This window comes from Habropoda laboriosa, unplaced genomic scaffold (assembly GCF_001263275.1).
Source record: "Habropoda laboriosa isolate 0110345459 unplaced genomic scaffold, ASM126327v1 scaffold40, whole genome shotgun sequence".
NCBI lineage: Eukaryota > Metazoa > Arthropoda > Insecta > Hymenoptera > Apidae > Habropoda > Habropoda laboriosa.
In genome coordinates, this window is record NW_017100231.1 from 6173029 (window position 1) to 6184955 (window position 11927).

The following is an 11927-nucleotide window of genomic DNA, read 5'->3' on the forward strand; positions in this document are numbered from 1 at the left end:
TTTATTATTAAAAAAAAAGTTTCATATGTGTTTGTTTTCATATTTACTTTTTCACTTTCCTCTCATAGATCTTTGTCTGATTAATCTGATTCAGTTCCTTGTTATTTCTCTTTAGAGCTTTTCGCATTAAGAAGGAACAATGCAGGGGAAAAGGAAGCTGATGGAAGTTATAAGAAGTGAAATCTGTAGGAATTCTATTTTGCATCAAATATACTTATTTTACTTCATAAAAAATGATTATTATTATTAAAATTTTCTGATTGTTTCTTCTACATTTACGTAATTCACATTAAAAACCCATACTTTGTATCCTTTCTCTTAGAACGGCGAGAAATATATCACTTCTACTTACCAAAGACCGTATCCACTTGTTTGCTTGCGCTTGGGGGTCGATAAAAAGTGGCCAACGGTGCGAGTGCATTGCCAGCACGGCGTTTTCTACGGACAGCGTGTCCCTGGGTAAACCCTCGATTTGCCACTTTCTTATCTCCACCTGGTCCCCAAGAGTCGACACGGGATCGCTGCCTGGAGTATGCGGCACACCCTCACCAAGCACTTTCATCCAGGACGCCAACAAACTCTCCCGATACGTGTCCGTAAATGGCGTCAAATAGGCTATCGCACCTGTGAAGCAACTCATTTTGTAATTTATTCGTATGAGAGACAGACTTTGTAAAGTATAGGTACCAAGAGTGTTTCACCTAATGTAGTTTATCCTTTGAACTCTTTGATAATCAAGGCATTAAGGTGATTCTAAATAATTTTAGTTAGAAGGATATTGTGATTATAATTTATACTTCAAATTTGAAAAGAATGTAGTCTTGCAAATTTTTTGATTTTGAAATAGATCAGATTTGTGAAGTTGTAGAAAGTGTTTGAAATGGCTTCCATTGTTAAAAATATAAACAGGATGATTTAAAAAAATGTTAATACTTATATGGAGAATATATAATTTTTTCTTCTTTAGAGACCATCTGAAGAGTGATGGTGAATAAGCGGAGATTCTTTGTTATCAGTCCTGTTTCTCTAAAATGGTTACTTCCATATAAATGTTAATATTTCTTTTAAAAATACCCTGTATTATTCATTTTGACTCAGACCAGAAACCTTTGTGAACAATATCATCCACAATACTCTAAGTATGACAAAGCTCTTTGAAACGTTCTGTAACAACTTGCAACATTCCAAGTGTATTTTGACAAATAACAGATATACACCAAGTTAAATGGACTCGGGCAATGGACCTTCGTGGTTGACTAGAAATTCCTACCGGAAGCTAGCAGAATATCGCCAACAGCGTTCTTCAAGGACTTATTCAGTTCAGCCACAGTGGATGTCCATCGTATCTGTTCCCCGGCCAAGCCATCGATCAGCCTGACGGCTCTTCCCATTCTATCCTCGCAAAGCTGCTTTTCCCTCTCGAGTTCTGCCTTCTTCTCCTCCTCTTTCCGTAAAAGCGCTCGCAGCTTCTCGACACCCTCCTCCACCTCTCTTAGCCTTTCTATCGCCGCAGTCAAGGTCCTCTCAGTCTCCTCAAGCGCCTCCTCTGCTTTCGCGAGCGCCTCCATTTTTGGCTTCACTTTTTGGTTCACAAAGTAGTAATTGTACATCGCGTGCACCCATAGACATAGCGAGTAACATGCCTTTGAGACATATTCAATCTGAAATAGCAGTGACAGAATTACCTCAATTCTAAAATTCTGTGCGAGTTCTATGAAATATTCATTTTTATTCCGTTACTTCTGGTTTTGCATCTTAGAATAACATAACCTAACATAACCTCTATAATATTTACATAATAAATTAATTATGGGAGTTGTTGAATTGGTTGGAATAGATATTATTAATAGTAAGTATTTAATACAGAAAATGTTACTAAAGATTTTGAAAAAATTCCTACATAAAAAATTTTCTTAAATATTTTCTTAAATAACGAAAAATTCGATTGCGATTGACGTATCGTGAACCTACACAGTGATGGAACAGAAGCAAGGATCTGGGATGGATGAATCATAGATTTATGAATTAACAGAACGAGCAGTACTTTCTGCAATGTTCACGTAGAAGGAACGTGTGCTATTCTCGTGGGCGTGGTGTAATGGGAAAACTGCTCTAATTTTTGTATTGGACGTTTTGTCTTCTCGCCTACGCCCGTTAAACGTCCAAGGACGTCTTGCAGGAAGGATAAATGTAACATTAATTAATACAAAGCGGCGTGGAATTAAGATTTTATTTTCTGCGTACTTGCCAACGGAATGTTTTTTCATGACATTTTTAACGAAATATTTTGAGGTTAGGAATATTCACGTGCAACTATCTGTTGCTTTTATTACATTTTAAATAGAAAAAATCAACAATAACGTGACGTACTTTGGTTATTTTCAAGTTGTTTCTTTTTGATTATATTTCAGTAATTCATAAAGTAAATGGAAATTATTACAGTGCAGTATTTTCCTGGAATCCTACTGCGTAACGTTTGCTCGTGAAGGTTTGGTGCAGAGGGTATGATTGATAGATTAATGAATTGATGTAAAAGCCTAAAGCGAAGTGGGAATGTTTATTTTGAATACACTGGGTGTTACATTTAAATTCAACAGATGCACGTTATGACACGTAATGAACACGTTTCAAGTTTGCTTTATTAGGTATTACACGAATATCACGTAAACAAATAATATTCTTGAAAACTTTTTTTTATCGGGAGGTTATGTTGGATTTTCTAGCTGAAACACAATATTGAAAATCATTGAAATTGGGTGAAGAAATTAAAATATTACTGCTATTTTGTATATTCTATGAAATTTTTCATATTTTCTACTTTCACGATTATGCAATGTAATAAATTCATTTAGCGTCGATATCAATGAAGTGTCAGATGATAAATTAGACAAACCTTCGGCGGTTGAAAATCCGGATTTTCAATATAAACCTTCAACTTTTTAATCATGTCTTCGGTAAGATTTTCCTTGTTGTAATTCTCCATCGAGGACAGAAATCCGCCTGGATCAGCAAGCATCTGGCTACCAGGCGTCCAATAATCCCATTTCTGGTCTCCTCCGCCAAATTTTCCAGCGTCACCCTATATGAGAAGAAATGTAATCAATATTTCCGTATATAAATGCTTGCATAGCGTGTTTTATTTGTTTAACGCACCAAGTTTACTTTATAAAATAAAATTTCGTTTATCCTCTCTCCAAATTTTATGTTCTAATACAAATACCATTTAAATTTAGGAAGACTACTTATCTTATTTATCTCATTTCATTCTTTTCAGAAGAATATTTATCTCATTATATTCAAAGTTGAATTACTTTATTATTCTCGATAATAATAAATCTAACCTATAACACTTTCCACATTTTTTAACACTATATTATATCATCTTATATGTATATTCATAACCTCTATACTCAATTTGATTTTCCCGACACTAATGCCCTCTCCAAAATGAAATATTTTATTATTTTAAGGCCTTCGAGGTTTCAAAACATCTTCTATACCTACCTTTATCGGTATCGGTTTCACATTATTTATGATACAAATGGCTTCGATGACCAAGAGCACGCCGACCGGAGGCCTTTTCATCGCTTTTACCTCTGTAATATCGTTTCTGTTTAGAGCCTTTAAACTCTTTTCAGCAGCAATCAACATCGGTCGTGCCAGACCTGGCAAGAAATGGAATATCGATTGGATTATTCAATTGTTCATGACTGATTGCCCTTACAATTGTCGCATCAAGAAGCCGATTTTAATAAGCTTTTATCGTTTTATATGTAATCTTTTTCGTAAGAAAAATAAGTGATATTACAAAGAAGCTATTCAGTCTTTCTCTTCGCAAAGTTTTTCCACATTTATTACAAAAAGGAATAATAATAATTTAAACAAGTCTTAGGATTAATTGATATCAAAGTCAATTTAATATCAGCGAGAGTTGATAAAATGAGAGTTGATATTAAAGGTTAGGATAGTATAGGCAGATTTCAAACACTCTCAAACGAGATTTTTCATATCAGTAAAAACTTCTGTTTACTAAATAATGAATTTTGACGACGACTCCTCGAATTTTTAGAATCACCCTGTATGCAAAAGTATACGCTATTTACGATAGAAATAGAAGGTTAACAGAATGCAGAAACGCACTCAAGTCAGCTTCAGCTTCGTCTTTGATCATCTGATTCTCTACCTTCATCTTCGCCGCCACAGCTTCTTGCTCTTTCGCCTGTGCGCTCGTTTTCTCCGCCTCGATCTACAACACGCATTCGAAGTTTTAACTTGCATGGCTGAACCAGTTCAATTCCCTAAGTTGAAAGTTCACCAAATTAAGAAAATTGATTTCCCATACGAGCGAAAATTTTATATTGGTCGATTCGCTATTTATAGAGGTTAACTTTTTAACTCGCGTTTCAACTTTAATTTTCAAACTCGTTTTCAATCAGTTCGATGACAATAGATGGCAGTACTGACAGTGTCCAGCGCAATTCTTTCGATCATCTTAGCTGCCGCCTCTGCTGCTTTTATTAACTTCGGCTTCATGTCCGCTAATAATTGTTGCATATTCTTCACTTCCACCTCTGCACTTGCAAGTTTGTCTAAACCTACGAAGAAATAAAAAAATGATGGCATAGTGTTGAGTGAGAAGAGGTTAGGATACATTGTATATATTGTACACATTGTAATATTATAAGAAGTTTATATGTAATTTATCTTATTGTGGGATCGAGGCCTTCATGCCTTTTAAAAGGAGCAAATAACATCGATAAACTCTAGAAGGCACTTTGGCTATGGGCAAAGAGTCTCGGCTTACAACTTTGAAAGTTTTGAAAGGGAAAACAAGAAAAAAGAAGCTGCTGTTATTGGCACGATTAGAGGGAAGATTTAATGGAAATTTATACAAGTCCTCAGTTTGCATTTATTCTGCTTTCGGATAATTAAATACGGAAGTCTCCACGTTTCGGCTTAATTAATCGCATCGAGTCAGCTGTAAGAATAGATAGTGGAATAAACTATTCAATTTAACGATCGATTTCTTTTTTCCTATTATAGAATGGGGATGATAATAGAATAACGCTTCTTCGAAGACTGCTCGTCGAACTGTATTCGATAAAGTGAGCGTATTAGCGAGATGCAATTTCGTCGTTTAATACAACTGGTGAAAATACGCGAAAGGTTATCGTACACTGTGATCGAACAATATCGAAATAATATTCAATATTCAGAAGGTTGTGTATAGTTTTTAATAAGAATTAAATCATTTTTTATTCGTTATTTTTAAAAAAGCAATTGTTTTTGTAATCGTTTGTTTCAGTATGTAAGGCGCCGTGCGACACGCCTAGGCAACGACTGCGGGACCCGAGCAGCAGGGGGCCCTAGACAAGGCCCCACCCGACGGCTTGCAGGACCCTAACGGCCAAAGAACCCTATAAAAACGGGAAAAAGGGCAGCGGCACACACAATATCGTACATAGCCATCGACGAGTGAACCGACGTTATTTTAATATCTGTCATTTTAAACGCCTGTAATTCTTTATTCTTACAAGTATTTCTCCAATTCTTCATGCAACATATAGTAATAGCGAAATATTAATAGTAATCGTTGAAAGAAAATCTCTAAGAGTACAGCTTTGTATGTTTTATTTTTATCTAACTTTTATCAAGTAAACCAAAGACTGAAAAGTAGGGATATAGAAGAAGGATTTGTGTAAAGACAAATAATTTTGGCTTAAGCTTGTTTCGTGTATAAGACACATTTGTCACTTTAATCACGATCTGTTTCGTTGCTTCTTTTTCTACTGTCTAATTCACTCCATTCGCCTTTCTCTTGTTCTTTCACGTTCGCGATCACGTTCCTAACCTTTTTCTCACTCGCTAAGGTCCATTAATAAAGATCACTTAACAGATCCCATCTTGCATGGAACATTACCTGTGAATGAACCTGGTAAAATTTGGAAAATTGTTAAAACTGAAGAAGTACTTTTCAATTCATATTGTTAATTTGAATGCTGGCGAAAATTTCATGAAAATTATACACTGTCATTTAAACATGGAACTATTGTAAGAATGTTCACTTCAAATGCAGTATGTTCACAAAGGAAATTTGTATAAATTTTGAAGCATATTTTAAAAGCATTATTCATTGTTAATTTAATAAATGGTGGTAAAATGAGGAAAAAAGAGAAAAAGAAGTACAATAAGTCATCCCAGACAGGTCCAGCTTATAATAAATCTTTATGTGACAGAATAAGCATTTTAAATATATAACTAAATATCCCCACGAATTAATATCACATAAAAATCCGGCAAAAACGTATTTCAGTGGACATTAATATTATGAAAGTTTCGTTACTACAATATTTCCTAAAACGTAATACGATAAGGAATGATATTCTACGTTTTATGTATCTTCATACAGTATAGCGTTTAACGAGTACAAATTGAATTAAAAAATACTTTAAAAAATACTAGGAAGCTTATTCTATTAGCAGTAAATAATAGCAACCTCGTTGTAAAAATAAATGCAAAAAAGAATTTATGTTTTGTTTAAAAAGAATCTATTTCAACTGAAACGCCATCTAGTGGAGAAAAAAAATTCTTTCTAAAGCAATTAAAATTCCATTAAAAAGGAAATTTATCTTATTGTAATCCGAATTCCATTTAAAAGAACAACCAACAGTTTGTATCACTGAGAACTGGAAACTGACAAATTTACTCTAATACCAATTGAAACTCCATTAAAAAAGAAAAAATCATTTAGACTGTAATTGAAATTTTACTTTTAAAAATAGCGACTTTACTCTAATGCCAATATTCAATAATCTAACGTAACATATCTTACATTTCACTCTCGAAATAAAATTCTCGACACACCGCTACGGTAATCGATTGAACTTCTGGTTGAGGTTACGTTACCGCGCGCTAATCAGATGCGAAGTATAAATAACCGTGGCTTATTCTGGCTGGATCATTGGCTAATTTTCATCCGTTGAAAGCGTTCTAATGAATTTCAGAGATGTTTCTATTCCAGCTGTCCAATATTCATGACTCGCACGTAGAAGAAATCGATAGCTTGAAGTTAGCATGTATTACGAGCTTCTGTCAGACGAGCTTTTGCTTTATCTATCGCCTGTAAAATTACTATCTCGGGTCTTCTACCTTTGACCTCTGGAAATTTCGCTTTGACCCGCTCCACGTTCTCCCCTTCGATGTTATTTTCGTTTTCCTTTTTTTTCAAAATAGATGAGGGATAATTAAGGGTCAAAATTGCCCTCGAAGAAGATTTCCACGCTTGAGAGTGTCAAGGCAGAGGTTAGGTTTGAAAAATTGAAGAGTAGAAAATTGAAAGTGATATTCTTTTTTATTTCTAACTGTATTTTAACTTTTCCATTGTAATTTTAAGCATTTTAGTTTGCACACGTGTCTTTTATTTTAGAAGTTTTACTGTAAAACACTTTTTAATATTTACATATATAACAACATTGTAATAAAAGGTTGATAAATTGAAACTTAATTTAAAGTTAAAATTAAACTTGAACCTAACTTATAAAACAAAACAAAAATTAAACTAGGGTAACAAAATTATACGTCAGCCTTAAACGTTCAATAATTTTATTATTTTAAAATACGAAAATATCGATTTCCAAACATTTCTAAACGAATATTCTGCGAACGAAAGTATTATATCGAGGAAGCTGATACACCATGTGTCGAAAAGGCTTCATATTTCTGCCAACGTTCGTACAAATATTTTTTAGAGAGGTTAGAAGAGATTTGATATAGAAGGTCCTCGAGATTTTGGGTCACCTTCGCTCTTTTAAGAGTAAATCGATCTTCGTTTTATTATAAAAAGGTACTTTTCGAAGCTTTTGCGTGAATGACACGCAAGAAACAAGGTAAAACGAATTTATAGGCAACATTTTCTACAAAATGTTCTATATTAAAATGTAATACAATGTGTTACAGAATACTTTGAGGTTAGAAATGAAACGGTAGAAGTATTAAAGGATTTTTCATATGAAAAATAACTGGAACATGTGATAAAATGTTAGATTTTTAAATGTGAGGTTAGGTTTTACTTTAAAAATGCATTTGTAATATTTGTAATTCAGCAAATATAAGAAAAATTTATTTTTTAAAACAAATAAAATATGTAGAACAATCAAACATAACCTCAAAAAATGACATGGCTAATGTTCATGGAGGGCATGGTTAAAAAAAAAATTTCTCTTGTTTAGTACAATTTAAATTTAGTCAAGAATATAATTAATACAGCTTAGAAGTGGAAAAAATTCGCAGCACTTTGTTCATCTATTCGAATTTTTGTAAAAAAACCGTTTTAAAAGGTTCGAAAAATTTAATATCAGCGGTACGAACCTGTAGACAAGCGATCCGACGCTGACTGTAACTCCATTTTCTTCTTATTCAGGAGATCCCCGTAGCCGGATAGCAGCTCCAAGTACGACGTAGGCGTAACGTAATTATGACGATTCAATTCCTACGCAATACAATTTGATTTTTCCTTTTTAATTTATTGGATAAAACGAACATACAAAGTATGGTATTTCACAATTGCCTGAGCACGTAATCACATAATTTGGGAAGAATGGAGAATTTTTTCACTTCCAAATTTTTTTATTCACTTCACGGAATATTCATTTTTAATAATGTGATTATGAGGAAAAATGAAGAGCAGCATTTGATATCATACCAGTAGGAAAAAAAAGATACTAATAGGGTTAACCATAACCTATAAAACTATCTCTATAATTCTACATTCTGTTCTACGTTTAATTTCATTCAAAAACTGTCTAATGACTTTTTCCTTACAAACTTAAAAGATAATAATATACAGAGATATATGTAGATTACTTCAGTTAAATGGAAGGAATACATTTAATAAGATACTACTGTTAACTTGTTACCAACTGATCTTCTAACTGAATGGTAACATAATAAGGAATCTACTGTATCTACCTTCAGCCTGATTAATTTACTAAACCGTTGCAATATCAATTCGCTAATGTAATTGAGTGAACATGCATGTAAATTGGATCTAAGATGGTGTATCCAAATTAATGTACTAATCAGTTGTTAACATACTCTAGTGAACAACTGAAAACAATTGTGAATTGGTCTTTAAGCAAACTATTCCATTTTTCTAACCTAAAACAGTAGAGATAATTTACATTTTTACAAAAAAATAAATAAATTTTATCATATTATAATTAAAAATTGTTCAGTTAAAAAAATACTAAATTTAATTTATTAACTTTTGTTTCAATAAAATGGTACATTTTGTACCATTTCAAGTTTGTGAAACAAATAGGTGAATTATTCCGTGCACAAAATCTATCTATTATATATGATACTCGTTAATATAATTCTCCAACTAAATTGTTTTCTACAGCAATCGAAACGCTGTTTGAAATCTTGAAACCAGAGGTCTCTAGTGACGTGTTTCTTTAGTAAGGCAAATCGTGACCGTTTGATGTCAAAGAACGATTTTTCATATTTTACGTATCTCACCTCCAAGTAGAGATCACTCGCCTCGATCACACTGGAGTGCATGTATTGACACATTCTCACAATCGACTCCAACGCGTCTTCAGTAATGGATTCGTCTTTGATATCGGTGAGAAATCCCATGGCGACATTCTGAAAGGAAAATCGTCAATCATTAGATGCAAAAAGAGGAGCGAAAATGTTTCTCTCAGACGACCGATGAACGTGAATCGAACGAATTGCCTGTAGTTCTTAGAATTTTAAATATTTACTGGAGATATTCATATAGAAATTTGTATAATGTGAACAGAGAGGTTAGGAATATTAAATGACAGTAAATTTTTGATTCTTAAAAAAATTATATTTAAAATGAGAAAGAATGGAAAAAATAATAATTACAGTAAATTGATCAAATTCACTGTAATCAAATTCACACACTATTAACATGTCAGTCACCATAGTTAGATTATAGTTCGATTAAAAATACATTTAGTACTTTATAAAAATTATGGATAAATTAAAAAATGACGTTTTCTAAAATAATTGTCGAGGCATTCTCTATATAAACATCAACATATTATATCGATATTGAACAGTTGCCCTTGTTGACAATCGACTTCCTTGTTTTGCGTGGCAAGGTTATGTTGATCAACGGAGTATGTATCGTGTACCGCAGCGATTAGTACAATAATTATTTTACGAACCTGAAGCGCCGCTTCTGGCCAGGGGCAGAACCAATCAATTGTGCAACAATTCACCAATGCTGGAAACTGTCTGATTCGGGCACGAAATGTCTCACCAATCGGGCTGCAAGAAACATATTTTTTTGTGCAAATGTACATATGTATATTAAATTTTTTATTTTAATCTACTTCACTTGAAAAGAAATTCATTTGCTCAACTTGATTGCAATAAGTGACAACACACAACCCCTTTCTTAAATTATCGAATTTTACCAGAATTCAAGAATATTAATAATAATAATAATACATTATTATTTTGTGAATTTTATTTTAGTAAGAGCATCCGTAATAATATCCAATACAGATTGAAAAATAAAATATATTTCAATGAAACATGCTGAAGCCCTGGAAGATGTCACATGGCGTATCCCCATGGCAACGACAAACGAGGAAAAGGTGACGATATCGTAGGTGAGGTCGTTTATCAGTTTCGAAGAAACGATCGATGGACACTGCCATTTCGCGTAACGTTATAAATCACTATTTTTCCGGCTTAATTTACGTGTTTTATGGGCTGGTCGCGATAAATCACTAGAAGTCACGCGTACACGCAGAAATTGGAGATGTGACCCGTCAACAGTGATCCCGGTTTTTTGTAGGCTTTCGTCGAAGCTGAGGCTTATATGGTTCAGCTTACAATTAGTTCGTGTACAATCTAAGCTGCAGGATAATGGAATGATATTTGAACAATAACAGTAAGAAGATTTTCAGATCGAAACGAGGTGTTTGATAAATTTCGAAAATGTAGAAATGTTTAAGAGAAGTGTCCTGAAACATCGAAATTAAACTCTGTGAATATTGCATGAAAAAACTAAGTAAAGAATGTTTCAAAATTCCTAACCTATAAATTTTGACCAAATTGTAAAACTTTCAAACTATCAAATCTTCAATGTCTAACATCTTTATCCTGTCAAAGCTTTCCGAATACTAAATTCTTAACTTATAAATTGTTTAAACTTCTCGTCAACTTCGAACATTCTAACCTAAAAAAAAATCGCTACATTTAACGATCTCCTACATATAAAATATTTTTCCCCCAAAATTCTATATTTACAAACGACTCACTTTCCTCGAATTCTTCCAATTTTTTTCACACACAGATCTGACATCCAATCAACGTTACGCCTACAGTATAAGAAAAACATTCAAAGCGTTACGACACACCATGACACACCCCTGCACAAGCACGTCTGCGTTTTCATACATCATTTAACATCGTTCCTCTCCTACATCTTCAATTTCGACCCAATCAGCAGGGTTTCGTGGATGTTCCATCAGAAAAGGGCCAACTATACCTCATCGTGATCACGACGTGTAAGTTGTTGCGGACTGTTTTCACGTAGGCGGAGAAAAGGTTGCTTCTATTAATCTGCAGACCAGCTTCTTGCACCTGTCCTCGCATCGAGTGGAATATCCTTTCCATTTCGTCCACCTGGTATATATTCGGCACGTCGCCGTTGTTTAACACACTGTTCAGATCTTCCAGCATAGAGTCGTCTTTTATCTGGTGAGAGGAGAGATAAAGAAATAGCGTAGGTACATTGGAATTCGTTGAAATGTGATATTGGAACTTCGGTGTTATGTAATATGTATTTCCATTTGATTTATTTTTTAAATACATTACGAGGAGGTATGATAAAAAATATACTAAGGAAAATTGAAATTATTTAATAAAAATATAATATAGTA

General features: G+C 33.5%; 1 protein-coding gene across 1 annotated transcript in view; it reads right to left on the reverse strand.

The window, feature by feature from the left end:
* The window catches only part of LOC108571486 (dynein heavy chain 1, axonemal-like), a 109706-nt gene that overhangs the window by 11796 nt on the left and 85983 nt on the right, over nucleotides 1-11927 (reverse strand). The window contains exons 36-45 of the mRNA XM_017933541.1: nucleotides 11534-11742; nucleotides 10200-10302; nucleotides 9520-9648; nucleotides 8368-8488; nucleotides 4465-4595; nucleotides 4141-4246; nucleotides 3505-3665; nucleotides 2894-3079; nucleotides 1271-1661; nucleotides 353-624 (exon numbers count right to left, since the gene is read on the reverse strand). Of these exons, the coding sequence (XP_017789030.1) occupies nucleotides 353-624; nucleotides 1271-1661; nucleotides 2894-3079; nucleotides 3505-3665; nucleotides 4141-4246; nucleotides 4465-4595; nucleotides 8368-8488; nucleotides 9520-9648; nucleotides 10200-10302; nucleotides 11534-11742 (1809 nt within the window). The remainder of the gene's footprint in view (nucleotides 1-352; nucleotides 625-1270; nucleotides 1662-2893; nucleotides 3080-3504; nucleotides 3666-4140; nucleotides 4247-4464; nucleotides 4596-8367; nucleotides 8489-9519; nucleotides 9649-10199; nucleotides 10303-11533; nucleotides 11743-11927) is intronic.